General features: G+C 59.4%; 2 protein-coding genes across 2 annotated transcripts; one reads left to right on the top strand and one right to left on the bottom strand.

The window, feature by feature from the left end:
- The first annotated feature begins 61 nt into the window (after positions 1 to 61).
- Positions 62 to 15,550, top strand: GIGYF1 (GRB10 interacting GYF protein 1). Its single transcript, XM_082361283.1, is given in 28 exon segments — positions 62 to 190; positions 3,498 to 3,631; positions 5,102 to 5,345; positions 6,071 to 6,222; positions 6,467 to 6,576; positions 6,671 to 6,800; positions 6,901 to 6,996; positions 7,138 to 7,249; positions 7,362 to 7,470; positions 7,808 to 7,848; positions 8,067 to 8,237; positions 8,473 to 8,726; positions 8,856 to 8,964; positions 9,430 to 9,567; positions 9,779 to 9,879; positions 10,096 to 10,267; positions 10,386 to 10,552; positions 10,671 to 10,771; positions 10,856 to 10,972; positions 11,101 to 11,201; positions 11,338 to 11,420; positions 11,513 to 11,656; positions 11,737 to 11,964; positions 12,210 to 12,394; positions 12,490 to 12,650; positions 12,736 to 12,947; positions 12,949 to 13,120; positions 13,210 to 15,550. Coding segments are annotated over 24 exon segments (3,192 nt in total). The 5' UTR covers positions 62 to 190; positions 3,498 to 3,631; positions 5,102 to 5,345; positions 6,071 to 6,222; positions 6,467 to 6,541; the 3' UTR covers positions 13,263 to 15,550.
- A 330-nt stretch (positions 15,551 to 15,880) lies between these two features.
- On the bottom strand, positions 15,881 to 21,078 carry GNB2 (G protein subunit beta 2). Its single transcript, XM_082361322.1, has 10 exons — positions 20,914 to 21,078; positions 18,546 to 18,691; positions 18,293 to 18,331; positions 18,070 to 18,176; positions 17,696 to 17,759; positions 17,450 to 17,612; positions 17,289 to 17,355; positions 16,746 to 16,947; positions 16,437 to 16,653; positions 15,881 to 16,357 (listed from the first exon to the last, which is right to left on the bottom strand). Exons 2-10 carry the CDS (start codon positions 18,600 to 18,602, stop codon positions 16,251 to 16,253), a joined length of 1,023 nt encoding a protein of 340 aa, XP_082217448.1. The 5' UTR covers positions 18,603 to 18,691; positions 20,914 to 21,078; the 3' UTR covers positions 15,881 to 16,250.
- Positions 21,079 to 25,335: the final 4,257 nt, after the last annotated feature.

The following is a 25,335-nucleotide window of genomic DNA, read 5'->3' on the forward strand; positions in this document are numbered from 1 at the left end:
GGGGCGGCCCGGCGGCCCCGCGTCCGCGTCACGTGGTGCGAGGCGGGCAGCCATCTTGCTACAAACACAAACACAGAGGAGCGGCCGCCGCGGGAGCGCCAGCGCCCCCTCCCCCGCCGCCGCCGCCCCCCGGCCCGCCGCGCGTCGCCAACGCCCCGGGACCGGAGCCTCGCGCCGCCCGCCCGCCGCGGTAAGCGCCCGGCGGCCCCACGGACCCCGGCCCGCGGCCGGGCCCGAGCCAGGCCCGCCCCCGACGCCGAGGCGGCCGCGCCGAGCCTGCGAGAGCCAAAGCGGGAGCGCGGGCCGCCGGCACGGACCCTCCCCCGTCTCCTCCCGAGGCCGCCGCCCCCGACGCCCGGTGTGCCCGCCCTCCGGCCCTCCCCGCCTGACCCTCCCCCGGCGCGGGCCGGGCCCCCGCGCCGCCCGGAGGGAGGCCGGCTCCCTCCCGGGGGCGGCCGCCCGCGCCCCCGCACCTGGCGCCCCCTCCCTGAAGGGCACGCCGTCCTCCCGGGCCGGCCCGCCTCCTTCCCACCCCCGCGCTCCTAACGGTCGCTCTCCGGCCCTCGGAAGCCCGTCCCAGGCCCCCCACCTACCCCCGCCCGCATCTTCTGCCCGGGGGCCCGGGACCCTAGTGCCCGGTTCTCCCCGGAGATATCCCCCAACGCGCCTCCGGTTTCTTATCGGCCTGAGCTGGGCCCGGCGGGTCTTAAAGTCCAAGCTTTCCGTGACTTTTGGCTAACGTGGAAGCCTCTTCTCTTAACCACAGCACTTCGCCTGGGTCTTCGCCTAAATTTCCTTTCAGCAGCGACATTAGTGCTTGGTCATTGGGGTCTTCTTCCTCCCGGTTGCCCGGCCGTGTGAAACACCTTAGTCTGTCCTGTCGCCAGGCTGGGCCCTTCCCAGCCCATCTCCCCTGATGCAGCAGCTCCCCAGTCACGGCCCCTCACACTTTGCCTTTTTTTTTTTTCCCCCAAGTTAACTTTAAAAAGACCCTCATCTCGCACGTCTTACCCAGCCATTGCTAGAATTCCCAGTGAGGGTACAGGTCTGGTCCATCATAGGGCCGGGCCTAGCCCCGGGGATAGATGCTCAACCAGTACTTGTTGGCCAGCTCTTTCTTCCACCCACCCCAGTCTCACTCCCCTCTTGCTTCTCATTGCTGCTTTTCCAGAGATCAGCCTCCACAGCCTTTCTGCTGCCCGAGAGCTGACACGCGGTTGCAGTTTAGCCCCCGCCTCTTGGCTTTGCACCTGAAACACCTTGGGTACCAACAGGCTGGTCCCCTTAGCTTCTCACAGTGTGGGAGTTTGCTTTCTGGTCCTTCATCGGTACCATTCCCTGTGCAGTCCCAGGCCACCCTCCATCACCCCAGCCTCAGTTTTATTTCCTAGATGGTAGGTCTAGTGTGTCATCGGGCAGGGTTGGAACAGATCTGGGCTCTGTGTGGCTGCCATGGCGGGGACCAGGGACCTCGAGGGGTCCCACATGGTGATTACAGTCAAGTGAGTTCTGTTCTTAGACTCCTGGCCTGTCTTTCTCAGCCAGCGGATGTGTCAGTGTTGTCTGTGGTTTGATGGATTAAAGGACCCCAGTTTGCCCTGACTTTTACATCTGTAGTTGGAGTTTGGGATAGGAAAAAAAAAAAGCCCCACTTGAGAGCAGAGGAGGTGAGAAGAAGTGGCTATGGGAAGGATTTTTTTTTAAGGTTTTTTTTTTTGGTGTGGACCATTTTTCAAGTATTTATTGAATTTGTTACAGTATTGCTTCTGTGTGTTTTTTTTGTTTTTATGTTTTGGTTTTTTGGCCGTGAGGTATGTGGGATCTTAGTTCCCCAACCAGGGATCGAACCCACAGCCCCTGCATTGGAAGGTGAAGTCTTAACCACTGGACAACCAGGGAAGTCCCTATGGGAAGGATTTTTAAAATTCTAACGAGAAATGAAAAATGGTTTAAAACTCACAAAGTGTGCTTGTGAGTTTGGGGTGGTTCTTGCTGCACATGTGCCCCTTCTCCAGTCTCAGGTAGGGTGTCAGAGACGTCAGCGTCTCCCATCAGGGCAGCTGCAGCCTCCCTTCCTTGTTTTCTCTGCCTGGAGCCCAAGACTGGGCAAGTGGGCAGAAGGGATCAAATGAGTTAAAGTGTGAAAGTGTTTTGAAAACTGTTAACTGCTAGACATGCTGTAGGGCGTTGTTATGATGGCTCAGAGGGCAGAGCTGGGAAAACTGACCAGCTGGGAAGAACATGGGCTTGCACCTCTTTTTAAGTCTCAGAGTTCTCCTACCCCGCATGGAGAATCTTTCCATCCTGAGAAAGAGCGGAGTCACCTCCAACAGGCTTGGGGCTGGGTGGTTGCTCAAATGTTGGGGAATTTGGTATTGTACTTCTGTTAATAGTGGTGCCTTCCTGTGCCAAAGCACATTGCTCTGGATTGGGGCTAATTTTCGCGGTGATGGAATGAGGAAATAACGTTCTTAACTTAGTGTGTACTGGGACTGCGTATTCTCTGGATTTTTTCCTTCTCCTGTGAGTTCTGAACCCCAGAGAACAGGCTCCCCTCGTGTTCCCTCAAGCCTGTCGTGAGCACCCAGGACCAGTGTGTGTTCTCTCCCTTGGACTCCGGCAGGGGGCAGTCTTTTAAGAGCAGTAATTCAGGTGCTAGGGGAGTGAGGGTACGCTGAGGCTTGAGAAGGAGAAGGGGGCGGGGTGTGGATAGATGAGGCAGACAGATGCTGAGAGGTGGGGGCTAAGCACAACACCCTTAGGTCAAGTAGCCAGGGAGGGATGCTGTCTCCGTCCCCTGCCTAACACCTCCTGCTCTTTCCTTCACTGGAAGGGGATCCAAATGCCGGGCTTTCAAAGTTTGTGATAGACTTAGGACAATTTTGTTTAATCTGTTCTTTTCCCGAGGATTTCCCTCCTGGCAGGATTGCAGATTTCTCTCATGGGACAGTGTAATTAGGGAATGATTTCCTTGCTCTTCAGAGGCAGGAATGAGCTGGAGTAAATTTGGTTTCTCTTGTCACATTCTTCCCCATAGACAACAGGCATGGTTACCTTCTGCCTGCGGCGCACAGGCGGGTTTCTTGACTGTGCCCCTGTTGATAATCTGGGCGCAGATAACTCTTCGAGGTGAGGGCTGTCCTGTGCAGCGTAGGATGTTTAGCAGCATGCCTGGCCTCTGCTCACTGGATGCCAGTAGCATCTCCCAGTCACACCGACCACAGATGTCCCCCCGATATTGCCGGATGTGTCCTGGGGAGCAGAGTTGCCCCCAGTTGAGAAATGGTGGCTTTGACGAAGCACGTGGGAAAGACGCACGCCTGTTTGGAGCTAGAACCGGTGGGGCGCGTGTGTGCAGCTCGCAGTCGAAGGGCCAGGCAGCCACCGGCTTCTGGGACCCAGGCCTCCCCTGGCTGGGCCCGCCCAGATGCTTGACCTCTCTCACCGGCCGCTCCTCCACTTCCTCTCGCCTGATTGCCTCTCTCTCGCCTCCGTAGTTTCCCTGCTTCTCACGCCGGGAGCCAGCGCTTTTTCTCAGTTCACTCCTTACAACCAGGACAGAAGGGTGACGGCTGAAGTGGGAAGCGCCTGGCGGCCAGCCGCCTTTGCCACTCCCTGGAGGGGTGGGAGGGTGAGTTGTCCCCTTTCTGTCCTCTCACCCCACAGCAGCTTTCCATGCTCGCAGGACTCTTTGTCCCATCGGTCTAGGATGGGGCTCTTCTGGGGTGGCCTGGAAGAGGCTCAGAACAGCCTCTCCTGAGTTTGTTTGAAGGAAGTGGGGTGTTTTTCTTGGAGTGACGAAGACTTAATATGTGATAGCTATCCCCAAATGTCTTCTTTTCCCACTAAGCCTTTTTTTTTTTTTTTTTTTACCAGTCATGTTTATTTTATTATTATTATTTTTTGGCCGCACCACGCGGCATGTGGGATCCTAGTTCCCCGACCAGGGATCAAACCTGCGCCCCCTGCATTGGAAGCATGGAGTCCTAATAACCACTGGACTGCCAGGGAAGTCCCCCCACAAACCTTTTAAAAATGGTCAAATATAACATATACCATGTTAGCTATTTTTTAAAAATTATTTTTATTTATTTGTTTTTGGCTGCGTTGGGTCTTCGTTGCTGCGTGCGGGCTTTCTCTAGTTGTGGCGAGCGGGGGCTACTCTTCGTTGCGGTGCGCGGGCTTCTCATTGCGGTGGCTTCTCTTGTTGCGGAGCATGGGCTCTAGGCACGCGGGCTTCAGTAGTTGTGGCATGTGGGCTCAGTAGTTGTGGCATGTGGGCTCAGTAGTTGTGGCTCGCAGGCTCAGTAGTTGTGGCACACGGGCTTAGTTGCTCCGCAGCATGTGGGATCTTACCAGACCAGGACTTGAACCCGTGTCCCCTGCATTGGCAGGCGGATTCTTAACCACTGCGCCACCAGGGAAGCCCCCACCCTAGCTATTTTTAAGGATACGATTCTGCAGCGTTAAATACATTCATCACGTTGTTGTGCAGCCATCCACCTCATCCCCAGAACTTTTTCATCTGCCCTATTTCAGCTCAAACTGTCCCCGTTAAACAACTCCCCACTCTCCTTGCCCCCACCCCCAGCCCTGGCACCCACTGTTCTGCTCTGTTCCTCTGAATTTGACTCCCCTGGTAATCTCACGTGAGAGGAATCATCCAATATTTGTTCTTCCGTGACTAGTATGTTTTATTTAGCTAATGTTTTCAAGAGTCATTCGTTGGCCAAATTACATAAGGGTTGTAGCGTAGACAGAACTAACCGGACTCGGCTGTTCTGGGAGGGCTACTCGAATACAGTGACAGGAAGAGCTTTTCAACAGGCCTGTCTTCTCTGACGGCCGTATGTGCTGTGGCGTGCTCCAGCTCCAGAAATGGCCAGCTGAGTCTGTTGTAGAAGAGACGCCCGTGCCGGGGGAGGTCAGCCCTGCTCGGGATGGTCTCACAAGCTGCATTTCACCCTAGGATGCTGGGATTCTGGGGGTGGGTCCCGTGTCTGTCGTGGAGTTTGCTTCGTGTTCTGGGCTGCAGCTGTGGAGGAGGGCCGCTTTCACCTGGCCCCTTTGGTGGAAACCCTTCTTCCTCCTTCCTTCCCAGAGTTGTGGAGTCTTGGAGTCGATGGGAACTGTGGAGGTGCTCCGGTCCAGCCTCCACCCCAGCCAGTGAGGGAAGCCCTTGCACGGCTCCCTGAGACCCTGCCCTCCCACCCTCTGCTCGGAACCACCAGGGATGTGCCGCCTCCTGAGAGCCGCCTCCGCTGTTCCTTAGAGGGACGGGTCGCTGCCGCCACCACAGCCGCTTCTGTCAGCTTCAGTAACTCTGACCTTATTTCTGCTTTGTGGTGAGGGAGCCTTCTTCCTAGCTTGTATCACGGTAACGTCGTTCTCTTCTTGGCTCTCTGTCCTTACGATCGGGCTCTTCCTGATCCCAGGGACCGGGCCTCGGTGTTGACTCCGGTCTGGTGAGTGAGCCCTGGGCACGCTAGCTGGAGTGGCCGGCCGCGGCCTTCAGCGCGCCCCACCTCGGGCTCTGGAATAGCCCCCGCTCCCCTTGTACCTGGTCTCTCCCCAAACTGAGTCTCTGGATTCTAGCTGCCAAGCAGCCAGACCTGAGTGTTTTCAGAGGAGAGGTAATTTTGCTCCCAGATAAACTTCTAATCCTCTTAATAACTGGCCTTTTCTCTCTCTAGAACATTTGGGACTCCAGTGGGTTTTCTGCTTGTGTGTATGTGTGTTTTCTCTTTGTCGTAAACATCCACGGGTACCTCAGGCACCCTTTTACTGAATGCTGGGCCACTTGGCGAGAGCGCTGAGCTGTCGGGAGGTGCCTGCCACACCCCCAGCACCTCCGCCGGGCTCCGCCGAGTGAACTGGCCGCTGGAGAGGCCTGATGCGTGCAGGGCAGCGATGAGGAGGAGCAGGGGCTGGGGTCCCCTGTGCTCCGTAACCAGCAGCCTCCAGGCAGCTGTGGGCCTTCTTGTTATGCAAGACGGAGGAGGGCTGGAGGCAGGGAGGTCTGTCTGACCACTAATTTAACCCCACTTTCTTCTCTTCGCCCCTCAATAAGGATCTTTCCCAGATGTGAAGGTCCCTCCCTGGGCACTGCTCTGGTCAGACCAACATCCAGTTGCCTGGGGACCCTGGTTCACTCCAGCACAGGCCCTTGCCTGGAGAGAGCCCTGCCCCTGCCCTACCTGCTTCCCTGGGCAAGGCTGCCAGGTGAGTCTGGGCCAGAGGGAGGGCATCCCCCTGCAGAAGCTGGAAGGGGCTCTGGCTGCCTGTTTTCCTCCCCTCCCCCAGGCCTTCCTCCAGCGTGACTCTTTGGTTAACTCGTGGTGTGAGTGGCACGTGGCTGGCTTAGGCGAGTCCTTATAGAGCCCATTACTGTACCCACCTAGTCCTCATCCTTCGGGCTCTCCGGGCGTGCCGTCTCCAAGGCCCAGTGTCCCCCACGTCTCCACAGGTGTTTGGAGAGTGAACACCAGGTTCCCCCTCCCCTGCTCATCCCCTCGACCTCTAGGACACGCCCAGCTCCACAATGGCAGCAGAGACCCTCAACTTTGGGCCTGAGTGGTGAGTCAGGTTGTGCTTTGGGTGGCGTAGAGAAGCCGGGAAGGACAGGGCTGCTCAGATTTCTGTCTGTCTCCTTCTCGTGCCCTTTCTGCAGGCTGAGGGCCCTTTCTAGTGGTGGCAGTGTGGCCTCCCCACCCCCATCCCCTGCCATGCCCAAATACAAGCTGGCCGACTATCGCTACGGGCGAGAGGAGATGCTGGCCCTCTATGTCAAGGAGAGCAAGGTAGGGGTGGGTGGGGGTGCGGTGTGGCCCAGTTGCCCGCTTGGCCTTGGCCAGTGGAGAGGGCCCAGGAGCATGTGATACCTCCTGCCCCGGTTGACAGGTCCCCGATGAGCTGCAAGACAAGGAGTTTGCTGCGGTGCTGCAGGAGGAGCCGCTGCAGCCCCTGGCCCTGGAGCCTCTGACTGAGGAGGAGCAGGTGGGGCCCTGCCGGCGGCGCCGCGTCTCCACCGTGGAGGGGGCTGGAGTTGGGAAGGCAGGTGGTGGAGTTGCGGTTGTGGGTGGGGTGGGAGCGGTCGGGTGCCTGGGTCCTCACTCCCACCCCTGGCTCCCTCCTCAGAGAAACTTCTCCCTGTCAGTGAACAGTGTGGCTGTGCTGAGGCTGATGGGGAAAGGGGCTGGTCCCCCCCTAGGTGGCGCCTCCCGTGGCAGGGGCAGCACGCGGAGCCGAGGTAGAGGGGGGTGATGGCGTGTTCTGGGGCGGGCAGCGGTGGGATTCGCGGTCTTGTGGACTTGGAGGGGTGAGCCGGCAGGTTTCCCACGCGCACCTCATTCCTTCTCCAGGCCGCGGCCGTGGTGACAGTTGCTTTTACCAAAGAAGCATTGAAGAAGGCGATGGGGCCTTTGGCCGAAACCCCCGGGAGATCCAGCGTAGCCAGAGTTGGGATGACAGGTGCAGGCTGGGAGAAGGTGGCATAGAGGCAGAGCAGAGAGGGGCCCCGGGGTTAGGGCCCAGGGTGTCATGGAGGGAGGCTTGGGTCTTTGTCATCAGAGGGCACGAGGAGACCCACCAGATTAGCCCTGGTCAGAGAGCTCTCTCTGTGCCCTCTGACCCCCATGACCCTGCCCTTTTCCTTCCGATTCTCTGGGCACACCCTTGGGCTTCCTTCCAAGCCCGCCACCCCCGTCCCCCCGCCCCGCACCTCTCAGGGCAGAATGCACAAGGTGAGCAGAGATCGTGCAGGTCGGGGACGGAACTGTCCTCTGACCCACACCTGTCCTTCCCACAGAAGCGAGAGGCGGTTTGAGAAGTCGGCCAGGAGGGATGGAGGTATGGAGAGTGGTGAGGGTGGTGGCCAGGCCCTGAAGGTCGTTAAGAGGTGGGGGAGGACTGAAATGGGTGGCCCCGGTTGGGGGATGTTTCCTGGGGGAGGTGGTAGGGGCAGGAGGGCCCGGAGCTGGGCTCCTCTTTCCCAGCAAGGCGTATAGTAAGAGTCTTGCAGGGACCGTGGCCGCCGTCCGCTGACTGTGTCTTCCCCTGCTCCCAAGCGCGATCCGGGTTTGATGAGGGAGGGGCTGGCCCGAGGAAGGAGCATGCCCGCTCAGATAGCGAGAACTGGCGTTCTCTCCGAGAGGAGCAAGAGGAAGAGGAGGAGGGCAGCTGGAGACTTGGGGCAGGACCCCGGCGAGATGGCGACCGCTGGCGCTCTGCCAGCCCTGGTGAGATTGGGGCCAGGTGGGCACTGTGGGGGGCGGCGGGCGGTGAGAACTTCCTGTGAGGGTGGGCACCTGCGGCCAGGCAGAGGGAGCAGAGAGTTCTGGAGCGGGGTGGGTGGGAATGCAGTCCCGGAAATGCCAGTTGTTCCGGGCCGGGGGGTCCCAGTGGGCAGCAGAAGACTGGGGACTCTGGCTTGACTGGGATACCGATTCTCCTTCTCCGACTTTTCCTGCCCAGATGGCGGCCCCCGCTCTGCTGGCTGGCGGGAACATGGGGACCAGCGTCGCAAGTTTGAATTTGATTTGCGAGGGGATCGAGGAGGGTGTGGTGAAGAGGAGGGGAGGGGTGGGGGGGGCAGCTCTCACCTCCGGAGGTGCCGAGGGCCTGACGGCTTTGATGACGACAAGGATGGGCTCCCGGAGTGGTGTCTGGACGATGAGGATGAAGAAATGGGCACCTTCGATGCCTCCGGGGCCTTCTTGCCTCTCAAGGTATCTGCGAGGCGGCGAGGGGGAGACTTTTCTTAGAGGTTGGTGGGAACCTGCCCTGAGGGGGTCCTCTCACTCCATCCTTTTTTCCTCTGCCATTCACCTCCCTGTCATATCCCGTAACCTGTGCAGAAGGGCCCCAAGGAGCCCATTCCTGAGGAACAGGAGCTCGACTTCCAGGGTCTGGAGGAAGAGGAGGAAGAGCCTTCCGAAGGGCTGGACGAGGAGGGGCCTGAGGCGGGTAAGCCTGCGCGGTGGGGCAAGGAGCACGCCTGCAGCCTCGAGCGAGCGGGGTCCGCGGGCAGCGCGGAGGGAGGCCGGTGCCGACACGGTGTGGGGAGGAGCCTGGAAACAGCAGGGCTGTGTCCGATAGGCCGAGTGTCAGATAAAAATCAAAGCAGAATCAAAATGAGCTTTGACAGTCCCTGGAATCTGTCGAACACGGTATTAAACCAGTGGTGGTGTGTGTACAGCCCTGGCCGGTGGTGTGGATGCACGTCCATCGCCGGAGGGGCAAAAGAGGAAGCGTGCAGAGTGGGGTTTGTGGTGTCAGTGCACCGAACCTTAGCTGTGTTGACCAGAGATACGTGGGTGGACTCAATACCCAGAGGCCCTTCTGGCCACAAATGGAGGGTTTGTGCTAAATCATTTTTAAGGCCTTCCGGCTCTTTGGTTTTGAATTCTGGTAATTACCCTTCCCTTTCAGGTGGGAAGGAACTGACCCCACTGCCTCCTCAGGAGGAGAAGTCCAGCTCCCCGCCCCCACTGCCCAGCTTGGGCCCACTCTGGGGAGGTAACGGGGAAGGCGATGATGCTGTGGAGAAGGACCTGCCGGCAGCTGAAGGTATAGCCGGAGGGCAGGGCCGCCCTTTGCCTGGAGACTGGGGCTGGCGGGGAAGACGCTCCCCTTCCCTGTGGGAAGGAGGTGCAAGGAGTGTTTGTGGAGGGGCCAGAGTTAGCGCCGACTTTTCTGGAATAAGGGTGGTAGAAGGGGGACTGTCTCGCCCCCTTCTCTGGACTCCCCCATTCCACCTTCCCTTCTTTGCTCCGTCTAGGAGACGATATGAGAGCAGTGCAGCTGAGTTCTGGGGTGGGCTCACCCCCTGGCCCACCTGGAGATCTGGAAGATGATGAAGGCTTGAAGCACCTGCAGCAGGTGTGAGGGGGCCTGAGAAGGCTCTGGGGATCCTCCCCTCTGGGGGGACAGAGAGTCTTTATTCCGTCTGTCGTTGCCCCGGTTCCAGGCTTTTCCCCATCGGTCCCACTGTGTTTAGGACCTGCTCTCTTGACCCCACCCCACCTTAGCCCCAGCCCCGTCTGATGTTGCTGGGCTTGGCCGGTTGAGCCTTCCCCTCTCTCCCTGGGTTCCCAGGAGGCGGAGAAGCTCGTGGCCTCCCTGCAGGACAGCTCCCTGGAGGAGGAGCAGTTCACAGCCGCCATCCAGGCCCAGGGCCTGCGCCACTCTGCAGCTGCCACCGCCCTCCCCCTCAGTCATGGCGCGGCCCGGAAGTGGTTCTACAAGGACCCGCAGGGGGAGATCCAAGGTGCCCGTGGGAAGCAGGGCATGCAGGAGGGGCTGCTGGGGCGTGGGGACAGCACCGTTCTCATCGAGGGCTCCTCTGGCGCACCTTTCTGACCGCGGCCCCCCTCCCCTTGGCCCAGGCCCCTTCACGACACAGGAGATGGCGGAGTGGTTCCAGGCGGGCTATTTCTCCATGGCCCTGCTTGTGAAGCGGGGCTGTGATGAGGGCTTCCAGCCGTTGGGTGAGGTGATCAAGATGTGGGGTCGTGTGCCCTTTGCCCCTGGGCCCTCACCACCCCCACTGCTGGTGAGCATACCCCCCTTTGCACAGAGCAGGGACGGGAGGTGGGAGCCTGGCGGATGGCAGCGGGTGCTGCAGAGCAAGCCAAGGTCAGAGCCGCCGGAACTCTCTGGCCCTCACTCAGGGAAACATGGACCAGGAGCGGCTGAAGAAGCAACAGGAGCTGGCGGCAGCCGCCTTGTACCAGCAGCTGCAGCACCAGCAGTTTCTGCAGCTGGTCGGCAGGTATGGGGGGCCTAGCAGGGCTTGTCAGTAGGGCCCCGCTGGCCCTGTGGCCGGCCCACCTCATGCCCGCCCGCTTCTCGGCAGCCGCCAGCTCCCGCAGTGTGCGCTTCGGGAAAAGGCGGCTCTGGGGGACCTGCCGCCACCGCCGCAGCAGCAGATCACCGCGTTCCTGCAGCAGCTCCAAGCTCTCAAGCCCCCCAGGTGTGTGGGACGCCCGGTCCTCGCTCTGTCTTCCCGTGGCCGCGCGCACAGCCCTCGGGTCGTGGGGGGGGTGGGGTGCAGGCTGGAGATGGCTTTAGGGTGCTGAGTGTCAGTGCTTCGCTCCGCAGGGGTGGGGACCAGAACTTGCTCCCGACGATGAACCGGTCCTTGTCAGTGCCAGACTCGGGCCCCCTCTGGGACATACATACCTCAGCCTCATCACAGTCAGGTGTGTGGCCAGCCGCTGCCCCGCCCGGCCCGGCCCGGCCCGAGTCCTGGAGTCCCCTCTCTATCCCCGACAGTCATGGGTGGGTGGGTACCCTGAGGCCTGAGCCCCCTCCTGCAGCTGCCCTTGCTCCCCGCAGGCGGTGAGGCCAGTCTTTGGGACATACCAATTAACTCTTCGACTCAGGGTCCAATTCTAGAACAACTCCAGCTGCAACATAAAGTGAGTGGGCGTCTGGGGCTGGAGTCCTCGGGTGTCGGGGCCGGGCCATGGCAGGGAAGGCCTGACGTCGGGTCTGATCTCGAGCGCTCCAGTTCCAGGAGCGCCGAGAAGTGGAGCTCAGGGCGAAGCGGGAGGAGGAGGAGCGCAAGCGCCGAGAGGAGAAGCGCCGCCAGCAGCAGCAGCAGGAGGAGCAGAAGCGGCGGCAGGAGGAGGAGGAGCTGTTTCGGCGCAAGCAGGTGGGGGCCCGGCCGAGCGCGCGCGCGCTGCCTGGGCCGTGCGGGGGTGCCCGCCGGCCCTCACCGCGTCTCTGCCTCAGGTGCGGCAGCAGGAGCTCCTGCTGAAGCTGCTCCAGCAGCAGCAGGCGGCGGCTGCCGTCCCCGTGCCTCCTGCGCCCAGTTCCCCGCCCCCGCTGTGGGCCGGCCTGGCCAAGCAGGGCCTGTCCATGAAGACGCTGCTGGAGCTGCAGCTGGAGGGCGAGCGGCAGATGCACAAGCAGCCCCCGCCTCGGGAGCCGTCGCGGGCCCCGGCTCCCAACCACCGTGTGGTGAGCAGGCTGGGCCTGGCCCCTGCTGGCTGGCACCTTGGGGCCCTCGGGAACCCCTTCCGGTCAGCTCCCGGGGTGACCCGGGGTGGGGGGCGCGCTGGTCCCCATGTGACCCTGGAGGCGCTCTCTTCTCTGAGGCCCTCACCTCACCCCCACCCCCCGTGCCACCTGGACCAACCTCCCACTCAGCGTTCTCGAGTGTGCGTGTCCCCGCCTGGGCCACCCTGACTAACTGCCCTCTGTAGCAGCTCGGGGGCCTGGGCGCCGCCCCCCTGAACCAGTGGGTATCTGAGGCTGGGCCGCTGTGGGGCGGGCCCGACAAGAGTGGGGGCAGCAGTGGCCTGGGGCTCTGGGAGGACACCCTCAAGAGCAGCGGGAGCCTGGCCCGCAGCCTGGGCCTGAAGAACAGCCGCAGCAGCCCTTCTCTCAGGTAGGTGCTGGGGCCTGCAGGGGTGGGGGTGGAAGGATGCGGGACTCCTGAGCTCACTGCTGTCTTCGTCCCTGATTCACCTCCATCCCGCTCAGTGACTCGTACAGCCACCTGTCAGGGCGGCCTGTGCGCAAAAAGACGGAGGAGGAGGAGAAGCTGCTGAAGCTGCTCCAGGGCATCCCCCGGCCCCAGGATGGCTTCACCCAGTGGTGTGAGCAGATGCTGCACACGCTGAGCGCCACGGGCAGCCTGGACGGTACCGGCGGCTCTCCCCGGGAGGCCGGGCTGGGGGCTCCAGAGCCGCGTCGGGTGGGCCCTGACAGCCCCGTCCCGCCCCGCAGTGCCCATGGCTGTAGCGATCCTCAAGGAGGTGGAGTCCCCCTACGACGTCCATGATTATATCCGTTCCTGCCTGGGGGACACGCTGGAAGCCAAAGAATTTGCCAAACAATTCCTGGAGCGGAGGGCCAAGCAGAAGGCCAGCCAGCAGCGGCAGCAGCAGCAGCAGCAGGTGAGGTTTCACAGAGCCCTGGCCAGAGGCAGTGAGGGCGCCCAGTGCTCCCCTGAGCACCCCCTCCCTCTCTGCTGCTTTGCAGGAGGCTTGGCTGAGCAGTGGCTCCCTGCAGACAGCCTTTCAGACCAACCACAGCACCAAACTCGGCTCTGGGGAGGGCAGCAAGGCCAAGAGGCGGGCACTGATGCTGCACTCGGACCCCAGCATCTTGGGTGAGTTTGGAGTGGGGAGGAGGCTCCCTCCTCAGCCCTGGGCAGGAGCCTGGGTGGGTGAGCTCAAGCCCAGCTTCCCCTGGCTTCAGGATACTCCCTGCATGGACCTTCTGGCGAGATCGAGAGCGTGGATGACTACTGACCAGCCCGTCCCACCAGCACCCTGGGCTATAGGCCAGGGGCGGCAGCAGCGGCTTGGACCCCTGGGTCCCCAGACTGCAGGCTCCCCACGAGGAGCATAGGAGGAAGCAGGGGCAGGGTCCCCAGCACTTGTTACAAACCACACGATGCACCTTAACTCACCCACCACGAGGCACTTTACAGATTGGGGGGAAGGGTTTTTTTGTTTTGTTTTTGTTTTTAATTTTAAACAACATTGAAGAAAACATTAGGAGAGACAAAAAAAAATTGTTAAGAAGTAGACTCTAAGCACCCCCTTTCCCTTTTGGGGATGGGGGAGCGACAATGGAAGATCCACAGAGGTTTTTGTTTCGTTTTTTTCTTTTTCTTTTTTTTTTTTTTTTTTTTAAGAAAAAAGAAAAACAAAAAAAAAATGGTTAGGAGACTGAAAGAAAAAACACACTGTTATTTTGGGGCAGTGGGGACACGGGACCCACGGACCTGTCCTGCCTGGTCCCCGAGGCTGCACTTACCCTCCCTGCCCCACACGGTGGGCCACTGGGGTAACTGGAAGCTAGGGTGCCAGCAGTTTGCACAGCGAGGCCCCCTCAGCCCCGCCGGCCGGACCCGCTGTGAACGGCTCCCTTGTTGCTGTGACTGTGGCAGAGGCGTCTGAGGTGGGGGCCAAAGTAGCCCCTTGGCTTTGCTGCTTCTGGGGAAAGTTGCACAAATGGGCCGGGCCGCCTCAGCACCCCAGGCTGCCACCCTGCGCCGGCTGACAGGGTGGATGGGAGAGGGCCGGCAGTGCCAACCTCATCTGGCTGTCAGGCCGGCAGAACTTCCACTCTGGCCCTGGTGAGGGGCTTCCCCCTCCGCTGCCATTCGGGGGGGCCGGCCTGGGTGTGAAGCTGAAAGTCCCAGCTCCCTGCCTTGCCACATGAATGTATTCTCTGGGCCACGAGCCCCTGCTGTGCCCGCTGCCTCAACCCCGAGCGAGGTGGGGGCGGAGCAGTTCCTCCAGGAGCTGGAGAGAGAGGCGCCACTTAATGACTGTTGCTCCTCCTGTGAAGAGGGTAGGCGAGGGGCCGAGGAGGCCACGGGAGTGGGCCGCTTGGGGCTTCGGGTTGCAGTGCGGGGCTGTTAGAAGGGAGCTCCCTACCTGCAGCCAGCTGTGTGGGATATGGACCACCCAGCTCGGCCCTGACCCCTCCATTGACCAAATGGGAGAGGAGCAAGCGGCCTCTCCCCTCCCTGCTCCCCTCATGTTTTTAAATGTTGGGTAGGGGTGGGGTGTCAAGAATGGGAGTGTCTGTCTCTCCTGGGTCGGGGGTAGGCTGCCCTTCACCAACTTCTTATTCCCAATCACCTACCTGGGTTTGTCTCCATTTGGGTTTTGTTTTTTTTTTTTAAGTTTGTTGTATCTTTTGGATTTCTCATTTAACTTCTCCCATGGACCTCATTGCTCAGAGTGCAGTATTAGGGCAAGATTCTGCCACTGCCTCCCCTCCATGAATGTATTTATCCTTCCTGCCCTGGGGAAATGGGGAGTGGCCCCAGTTTTCTTTCCCCATCTATCCCCAGAGAGATGATTTTTTTTTTTTTTTACTTTTTTTTTTTTGCACCAAAGTGGCAACTGGGTCAGTGTTGGGGGATAAAGCTGGCCTCGGGGGTGGAGGGGCCCCCTCCACCTGCTTCTCCCTGGTTTCAACAGTGTTAGCGTCCGTGAAAAGACAATATTCTCTCTAAAGCAATAAGGGGGTGATGGGCCAGGGGGAAATGTCTTGCTGCTGCTGGCCCCCCAGCTCCCCCTTTCCTCGAGCCAGTATTTGGCGGCATTAGAGGTGTTGGGGGAGTACTGTTGTGACTGAATGTAACTGCCCCCACCCCTGCCGCAGCCAATGCAGGGGGAGGGGGGATGACACTCTTCCCCGTCTCTTCCTTCCCCTCCCCCCTCCAGCTAAAGAGACTTTGAATTTAGGGGGCCCTTGAGCCTGGAGAGGCCTTAACCCTGTGAGGAAGTGTAGGGGGAGCCCTCTCCCACCCCCATCCCCTTCTGAGAGTGGTCAATGTTTACAAGCCCCTGAGCCCCCCAGCCCAGGGACTCAGGCCCCTTGCTGTCCTTTCCCAGCCCGTCTTCCTGGGCCCCGGCTGCTCCCCCGCCCTTCCCGGGGTTAGGGTGGGTGCAGGGGTCATTCTGTATCTTGTCTGCCTTGTACCCACCATCTCCCCAACCTGTGTGACTCCCTTCTCGTCTACCTGCCTCTGTAAATACTCCGCTTCCCCCCAATAAAACTTGGTGTGTGTTCTCCCCTTCTGCGTCTGAGTTGTTTCTTGGGGTAAGGGCATGTTGGGAACGAGAGGCACAGCTCAAAAGAGCTGGGAACGGAAAGAGCCACAGGCAGGGGGCGGCTGTGCTCGACCAGCCTAACCAGGCCAGACTAGAAATGGGAGGGCTGTGTGTGTGCAACACCTGTGACCCGCAGGCCAGAGAAGGTCCTCCTGCCTGTGACTCCGCTTCTGGCCGAGAAGGAATGGTAGTCCCCACCCCACTACTTGGAGCCCCACGTCCCCCCAGCCAGTCTGCCGCTGGGGACAGATACCTAGAGCGAGGAAAACACAAGCAAGGGTAGAGACCAGGTACAGAGTTGGAATTGGTTCCTTTATGGAAAAACTGAAAATATAATAAAAATTAAAATAAAACCAGTTTTAAAAAAGCCAGCCCCTGGAGTTTCCACCTCCTGCCTCTGGCCCTCCAGAGGGATGAGGCCCTGACCCCAGGGCAGCAAAAGGATGAGGGCTTTCTGCCCCTCCTCTTCCCCCATTCTATTCCCATCTTAATCTCCACAGTGGGGGCCCCGGGAGGAACCAAACCTGGGTAGGGGAGCAGGGACCCGAGGCCCCGTGGCCCGAGGAGGGAGGCTCGGTGCGCACCCAGCCCCAGAGCTCCCGGCCTGTAGTGTGGGCATGGGCAGGGCCCCTCCTAGCCTGGGCCCAGCTGGGGTCGGGGCTGTTAGTTCCAGATCTTGAGGAAGGAGTCCCAGGAGCCTGTGGCCACAGCCATGCCATCGTCAGTGACCCCAAGGCAGCTCACTCGGTTGTCGTGGCCTGCGAGGACACCTGGGACAGAGGGGGACGTCAGAACTCCAGCCTCGTTTCCCTGTCCCCGCCCGCCCCCTGCTCAGCTCCCAGCTCTCACCTGCACGGTCGCCCTTCATGGCATCCCAGATGTTGCAATTGAAGTCGTCGTAGCCAGCGAGCAACAGCCTGCCGCTGCGCGAGAAGGCAACAGAGGTGATGCCGCAGATGATGTTGTCATGGGAATACATGAGGAGCTCCTGGTCGGCCCGCAGGTCAAAGAGGCGGCACGTGGCGTCGTCAGAGCCCGTGGTGAAGGCATAGCCGTTGGGGAAGAACTGCAGGACACAAGACCAGAATGGGATGAGGGTGCAGGGCAAGGCCGGGAGCCTGGCAAAGATGGGCCAGCCCAGCTCGCCCCAGAACTTACAGCCACGGCATTGATGTCGGATTCGTGGCCGATGAAGGTCTGTCGGCACATCGAATCCCGCACGTCCCACAGCTTGATGGAGGCATCACAGGCACCTGACACAAAGGTGCGGCCATCGGGGGCCAGTGACAGGGACATCACATCCCCACTGTGTCCAGCAAAACCCACCGTCTGCTGGCCTGTCTCAATGTCCCACAGGGCACTGGAGGGGCGACAGGAAGAAGGAATGGATCAGAGACGGACGCAGGACAGACTCCCTCTCCCCTTCCCCTCCACCCTGTGAGCCCAGGCCCAGTGACGCCTCCACACAAGGGGCACCGGCTGCCACTGGGTGACAGAAGCCTGCTCCTGTCCCAGGTGAGGAGGGGTCCCCCCCCTTCCCCCTCCGTCCTGCCACCAGAGCAAAAGGCTGAGTGTTCAGAACAAGGGCTCTGCCGGTGCTTGTGCAGGGTGGGGACTACCCGCTGAGCACTGAGGCGGTGCTCCCTCCCCCGGCAGGAAGTGTAGGTGAGCCCCGACTGCCTAGCCCTGGCAGGGCCTCACCAGGTGGTGTCCCCAGAGCTGGTGATGATTTGGTTGTCATCCAGGAAGCGGCAGCATGACAGGTACCCTGGGGAAAGGGGCTGGTCAGCCGGGTCTTTAAAGGAGGGCAGCGCAGCCCCTCGCCCCGCAACAGTGCCCATGCCTTGCCAGGCGCCTCTCACCAGTGTGGCCAGGCAGCTCCCGGCTGACCCTGACATTGCCCTCACGGGTCTTGAGGCTGTAGATGGAGCAGATGTTATCCAATCCCCCACAGGCCACAAAGTTTCCTGAGGGCGCGTAGGCACAGGTCATGACCCAGGAGGAGCGCAGCGGGATGGCATGGACCTATGGACGAGGGGCAGTGCCCAGGGTCAGAGCCAGCCAGGGCCTGCAGCCCAGCCCCGTCCGGCCTCAGGTGCCACCTCTACCTTGTTGGTGGTGTAGCTGTCCCAGATGATGAGCTTCCCGTCCTGGGAGGCACTGACCAGCAGCCTGTCGGAGAGTGGATGGAGACGCAGAGGGGTCAGGGTGGGAAGCCCCCTCTGGAGGCAGAACACCCTTCGCCCTCTCCCATCTGGTGGGAGACAACTCCCGGCAGCAGCTGAGAATTTCCTGTCGGTATGGCCCTGTTTCCCATCCCCTGGGGATGTCTGGGAGTCACGGGCTTCCCAAACAGACTTGGCAACAGGGGCATCCTGTTTCTGGCACCAGACGTGCAAGGCTACCCCTGCCCACCCTGCCTGCCATAAACTCAGCCCGAGGCAAACACGACAGCTCAGCACACAGCCCCAGCCACACCCACCTTGAGTCTGTCCCCCAGTGCATGGCGTAGATTTTTGCCAGGTGCCCACGGAGGGTCCTCCGTGTCCTCATTTGGATTCTCCCCACTGGGTCCAGCCCAGCTGTGATCTGGAGGTGGAGGCAGAATGGGCTCAGGAAGGTTCAGGCGGCAGGGCCCTCTGAGAAGTATGCTTCCAACCCGTGCTCCTTCCCTAAACCCAAGTCCAGCCCTGGATTCATCTCACCTGGGTCAGTGTTGAATCCCCACATGCTTTTCGGGCATCCTATAAAAGACGGCAGAACCATTCAGAGAGAAGCACGAAGAGAAGACAGGAGGAGAAGAAAGAGAACAGGAAACAGGAATGGAGAGGATGAGACAGGAGGATATTAGGGTACCCCACCACCACCCACACACACAAACCCCTCCCCTGGCCCGGTGCACACAAGCCACCCGGCCCTGCCCGCTCAGCCGCCCCAGCCCGGCAGCCAGGCCCTCACCCGGATCTGGTTCCGGAGCTGCTCAGCCTCCTGTCTCAGTTGCTCCAGCTCACTCATGGCGCCGGGCCCGTGGGGCGGGGTTGGGGGCGGCTGGGGGCCGCGGGACGGGGGCTGGGGGAGGCAGCTCCTCGCCGCTGGCCCGAGGCCTGGGGGATGCAGGGCTGACGTCAGGCCCAAGGCCGCCGGGGAAGAAGGGGGAAAGGCGGGGTTGAAGCGCGGCCCGGAAGGGGTAAGTACCGGTCGGAGGGGGAGGGGGCGCCAGCGGTGGCCGCGGTCCCCCGGACAGACCACGGGTCTCTGGCACGGTAAAGACGTAGCCAGGGAACAGCTGACTTCCCCAATCTTCCTCCCGCCCCCCGGAAACGGAGCGGGAAGCTCAAGAGGAAGCGCAGGGGAAACCCCTCCCTCGGACAGCAGCCCGGGCGGGACACCCGCGGCAGGAACTGGGGTGCGGGAAGGGGCGGGGAGAGTCCCTTCGAAAACAGACCGGGCGTCCTCCCCGGCCCGCACAGGCACCGCCCTCCTAGCACCTAATTTTAAAAGGGACCGTGCCTCTTTAAATTCACCCCCATACACCGCACACCCTCCACACACACATCCCCAGCTTCGACTGGGGGTGGGGGAGACCAGAGGGGAAAGCTGGGCTGTTCGTGGGGTTGCTTAGGCAACCGTCACCCGGACTGAGAGCACCTCATTGGTGAAGTGCCCCCACCCTAGCCCGGTTGCCGAGGCAACCCGCATCCACGGCTGAGACCTGTAGGGTGGATGACCCCACCCCCGGCCCCATCGCCCCCGCCCGACCCAGCCTCCCGCCCCTCCCCAGAACCAGCCAGGGTGGCTGTTTACAGGATTTGGGAAAAGCCGATTGGGCACTAATAGGTTCGGGACGGCTCACCCCGGATTATCCCTGGGCCGGCTGCGCCCCATTAGCCGCCCGCGGCGGGTGGAGGCGAGGGTGGCGAGGTAGCCAGCCCTAAGCCGCTGCTCCCTCCAGCGGCTAGGCCGCCCGCTCCGGTGCGCCCGCAGAAACCCCGTGGGAGCCGCTCTCGAGTAATTAGGGCTCCAAAGAGAGGTCCCGGGCCCCGAGGCGCGGAGCTGCTCTCTCCCAGGCGCCGGCGGGCGGGCGAGCGGGCGGCCCCAGGCGGCCCGGCTCCCCAAGAGCCCAGCCCGCGGGCTCCGCGCCGGGGCCCGGAGTCCTGCTCCGCCTCCGCTTTAGACACCTGTGTGATCTGGCCATGCACACTGCACTCTGCCCACCCAGGCGTCCCCCATCCTGCTCCCACTTCCCCCGTACCCTGGGCGTTCCTCTTCCCCACTGACATTTCCCCTCTGTTCAGCTTTTCTACGCCAGCGCCAGAGGACGCCCCTCCAAAAAAGGGAGGGGGCAAAGCCCCCCACCCCACTTCCCCAGCTCCGGACAAAGCCCCTTCCTTCCAGCTGCCGGCAGCCCAGGCGGGGCGGCAACGCCAGACGCCCGGGGCAGAAGGAAGCAGGCCGGGAGGAAGCCGCTGGGGGCGGGGGCGACGCTCCCAGACCTCAGTCCCCATCACTCTCCAGGGCCCCCTAGGCGGCCCTGGGTTCTGGGCATACAGCAGCCGGGGGTACCACGGAGAAATGGGGGTGCAACCACCTCCGCAGGTCTAGCGGGGAGAAGGGGAGGGGACAAGGGAGGGTCCCCGGATCTGGCAGCTGGAAGGCGCGGGCCGGTGCCGCGCTGCGAAGCGCAGTGGGCCTGGTCCTCCGGCCCCCACGACCTCCATTTTGCCCAAATGAAAGCTATGCGGGGGGGGTGGGGGCCGCCTGGGAGCTAAGCGTGGGGTTAGGACTACTAAAGGGAATAGGGTGCCGAGGTCTCCGGTCTAGGGTAATGGGGCCAGAAAACACGGGCAGACCCCAAATCGAGGTGGAGACGAGGAGAAGGGTAGCCTCGCGGCCCTGCCTGCCTCTCAGGATTCTGGAGTTTTGCAAGGCGAATGCCGGCGGGGGTGCAAAATGGGAGGACACGAGGGGTGCTACCCAGGGGCAGGCAAGGGGGTGGCAGAGGTGGGGAAAGGGGGCGGGGCCTAGAGGAAGCCCCGAATTTAGACCCCCAACTTCTCAGGGAACAAGAGGTAGGTGGGGCTGGCCTGGGATCTGGGGTCAGGCAAAATAACCCCGATGGTGCAGCGAGAGCGTGCGTTATTGGAGGCGAGGGTCCCCCAGTTTCCCTTCCGGGTTTGGGAGCGACGGGGCCAGAAAAAGGGAGGGGAGGTCTGGAGAGTTACGTCCGCTCCCGAGAGGCCAGACCGGGGAGACAGACAGAAGAGAGGTTCCCCCATGGGAATTTGGGGCTGGGGGGGATGAGGACTCCTTTTATCAGCGGAGGTACCTGTGGCGGTGGGACTCTGCGAAGGGTCGCTAGAGGAGCGCGGGAGGTCCTGTCTTCCTCCGCGGCGGAGGCGGCAGCGGCGGCGACGCGGATGGATTTCCTCAGTCACCGCAACTCACCGTCCAGCTCTGCTCTCCCTAGAGCGGAGGGATCCCGCCCGCCAGTGACGCGGCCGTCGCCGCCGCGCCCAGGGCCCGGCTGGGCGAGACCAACTACTTAGTGGGGGGAGCCCGGAAGGGAAAATACCACCTAAGGGGCAAATATTGACCCTGTCACATCAAAGATATTACTCCACACTATTTCCACGCAAAACGGACCAAAACAGATGCTTTGCTTCCCAAAAAGGCGTAAGACATCTCCCCCGGGACTGGCAGAGATGGTACCGGCATAGGGGAGGGTGAAACCGCTGGATGATCACGTGACCTACCCTCCCGGATTGGGCGGCTCCAGACTGGGAAGGGGAGTTCGACGCCCCAGTTCTCGCCCTGGCTCCGCCCCCTGCATGTGAGACCACGCCCCTACTTAGGGGGCGGAGTTAGAGAGATCCTGACCCGCGCAGCGCTAGCCCGCAGGCCTCAGCGCTGTAGAGGAAAGGGCGGCGATGCCGAAGGTACCCGAGCAGGAAGGAGTGGGGGCGGCTCCGGCCCCTGGGAACTCAGGTGTGCTGTGAGAAAAGTCCTGCCCAGGCAGTGTCCCCGCATTGCCCAGTGGGCTTTTGTAGAACTCTTTACAGGGCTGCATGACACCGTAATAACAACTCATATTTATTGATTTCTATACTTATTTAATGCTCACGACAATATTATGAAGTTAAGTACTGGCACTGTTCCCATTTTATAGTAGTGGAAACAGATTCCTAGGGCTGCAGAGTTAAGATATGAACCAGGGCAGCTTTATCGACTTTACTGTGTGCAGTGCTAGCCTCTTGATGAACCCCTGGACCATCCCTGTAAAGGGATGAGAATGTAAGTATAAGCCTCAGTTTCCACAGTTACAAAATGAGACTGTTGATAGCTAACTGCCCTGCAAGTCACCTTGGATTGTTATGAGATCCCCACAGACTGTGGAAATGTTTTGGTAAGTTCAAGTCAATGAATAGCCTTCGAGTCCTCATGAAATTTAAAAGTAAAAGTATCAAAACACTTTTCATGTAACCTCTGTTAAAGGCATCACAAATAGTTTTCAAAGCACCAATTTTGGAGCGGGGGGTGCAGATCTTAGTTCCTCAACCGGGGATTAAACCCGGGGCCCAGCAGTGAAAGCACTGAGTCCTAACCCACTGGACCGCCAGGGAATTCCCGTCACAGCACCAATTTTTAAAGAAAATAAGAAAAAAAGTCATTCTTACTTAAGCACAAATTCCATGTATGTGCACTCACCAATTCAGTGACATATTAGCAGTAGATAAGAGATGTCAATTAGAATTTGGAAGGGACCTTATATTTACTTCAGTTTCAGTCTACAGATGGGTGAAGTGACTTCCCTAAAGTCATTTAGAAAACTAGCAGCCGATGACTAGAACCCAATTTTGTTAATATCTATAGGGTATCTGACACTGCTTCCTCTCACTTGGGTTCTGTGCTAACATGCTTCCTTGTTTTAACTCAATCAGCAAATATTTATTGAGTCCCAAAGATGTATCAGGCACTGTCTTAGGCCCTGGTGATACAACCTTGAATTTGTGCACCCTCCTCTGCCTGCAGGGAGCTTACAATCTACAGAGACAGATGGTAGACAACCATGGAAATAACTATTAGTACTAGAGGCTTGGAAGTGCCATTTACTGAGAGCAGAGCAGTTGGAAGGGGATATATTTGGGGAAGAAGATCAAGAGTTTTAAGTTGGGGCGTGTTAGGCTTGAGGTGCCTAGGAGAGGTGCAAGGCAGATGCTCAGTAGTGGCTGTCGCAGCAGGTCTGGGGCTCAGCAGGAGTCTGGGTTGGAATAGAGCCTTGAGAATGAGTGGCATTTTAGAGCATATGAAATCATAAAGAGTTTCAGGGAAAAGACAAGATGGCCTAAGACCAAGCCCTGAGGAACTCCAACATTTAAAGGTCAGGCAGAGGAGAACAGGCTGCCAAAGGAGAAGCCAGAGAGCTAAGAAGAAAATCAGGAGAACGTGGAATTCTGGAACCCAACAGAATTTTTGGAAAATTCTGTTCCAAAAAACGAATGGTAAACTGTGCTGAATGCTGCAGAGAGGTGAAACAAGGCTGGACTGGGAAGTGGGCATAGGATTGACTACCGTGGAGGCTGCTGCTGGCTTGGTCTGGAGCATTTGCAATGGATGCTTTGCTTGCAGTGGGCTGAGGGCGAATGAGAAATGAGGCGGTGGAGACGACCAAGGTGGCCAAGGCTTTGGGAATCTTGGCTGGGAGGGGGTATAGAAAGGTGGGGCGGCAATGGGAGGAGAATGTGGAGTCAAGAAATTTGTGTTTTGATGGGAGCTCCTGGAGCTTGTTTAGATAATAACGAGAAGGGCTTCCCTGGTGGCACAGTGGTTAAGAATCTGCCTGCCAATGCAGGGGACACGGGTTCAAGCCCTGTTCCGGGAAGATCCCACATGCCATGGAGCAACTAAACCCGTGTGCCACAACTACTGAGCCTGTGCTCTAGAACCCACAAGCCACAACTGCTGAGCCCGCGCACCTAGAGCCTGTGCTCCGCAACAAGAGAAGCCACCGCAATGAGAAGCCCGCGCACCACAACGAAGGGTAGCTCCCACTCGCCACAACTAGAGAAAGCCCGCGCGCAGCAACAAAGACCCAATGCAGCCAAAAATAAATAAATTTATTAAAAAAAATAAAAACCTTGTTTATAAAAATAAAAAATAAAAAAAGATAATAATGAGAAGGACAGAGAGGAGAGAGAGGTGAAGATAGAGACAGGTAGGGGATGACCAGAGGATGACCAATCTCTCTGAGAAGGCAGAAGCCCTGGCGCACATGTGGAAAACCTGGCCCTGGTGGGTCATGGGACACTTCCTCCTCCCTCTGACTGTTCTTTCTCAGGCTTCTCCTCTTCAGGACACTCTGTAAACGTTGATTTTCTCAGGATCCCAGCTTCAGCCTCCTCTTCTCACTCTCCATGTTATTCACTGGTGACTCCAATCACTACTGGGACTTTCATCACCCCTTAATTGCTCATCACTCTCAGATCTCTGTCTCCACGTGCAGGCTTGGTGTCCATCCACCTGCAGACTGAACATCTCCACCTGGATGCTCATGGACAGTGGTGCACTGGAGTCAGCTCGTGCTAGCTTGGATCAGCTCACAAGAGGCCACTGTATACCTCTCTTACCAACTCCTTGTTCAATGATGTCATGTTGATAGTAGTAACTTGTAATCGTTGTGGTGAGAGTATTTACACCATGGAAGTCAGCAAATGCTTCAGATCGAAATTCCCCTTCCCCGAAGAGTTGATTGTTAAAACAGTGACTGCACATCACTGTTTACAGATGTCTCACATTCAACATATTCAAAACTAAAGTAATCCTCTTCCACGCCACCCCATCCTACCCAACCCTACCTCTCCTCTGAATCTCTTGGCCCAGTTAACAGCACCACCATCTGCCCAGGAGCTCCTCACCCCCTCATTCCCCATATCCAAAACATGGTCAGTTAGTTAGGCTATAGTCCAAGCTGCTAGAACAAAGAGTCCCCAAAATTCAGTGGCTTAAGTGACAACCCCAGAATAGATCCTCCAGGACTGTGGGGCATCTTAGCCATCCTCAACCTGTGGCTTCCATCTCTGTGTCCAATGTGGCCCAGGCATTTCCCATTATTGTATCTGAATCCAACTCTTGGGAAGGGGGATGGCATGGAAGCACGAGTTCTTTCCTGTTTAAGGACACCACTAACTTCTATTCAGAAGTTGGCCAGATGCAAGGAAGCCTGGGAAATGTAGTCTGTAGCCATATACCCAGTTAAAACATTGCTCATAAAGAAAGAAGTGGGGGGGGCTTCCCTGGTGGCGCAGTGGTTGAGAATCTGCCTGCCAATGCAGGGGACACGGGTTCGAGCCCTGGTCTGGGAAGATCCCACATGCCGCGGAGCAACTGGGCCCGTGAGCCACAACTGCTGAGCCTGCGCGTCTGGAGCCTGTGCTCCGCAACAAGAGAGGCCGCGATAGTGAGAGGCCCGCGCACCGCGATGAAGAGTGGCCCCCGCTCTCTGCAACTAGAGAAAGCCCTCGCACAGAAACGAAGACCCAACACAGCTAAAAATAAATAAATAAATTTATTTTTAAAAAAAAAGGAATAAAGAAGGGGGACTTCCCTGGTGGCACAGTGGTTAAGAATCTGCTGCCAATGCAGGGGGCGTAGGTTCAGTCCCTGGTCTGGGAAGATCCCACATGCCGCGGAGCAACTAAGCCTGTGCGCTGCAACTACTGAGCCTGCGCTGTAGAGCCTGCGAGCCACAACT

The sequence above is a fragment of the Balaenoptera borealis genome (assembly GCF_965194805.1).
Source record: "Balaenoptera borealis genome assembly, chromosome: 16".
Lineage (NCBI taxonomy): Eukaryota > Metazoa > Chordata > Mammalia > Artiodactyla > Balaenopteridae > Balaenoptera > Balaenoptera borealis.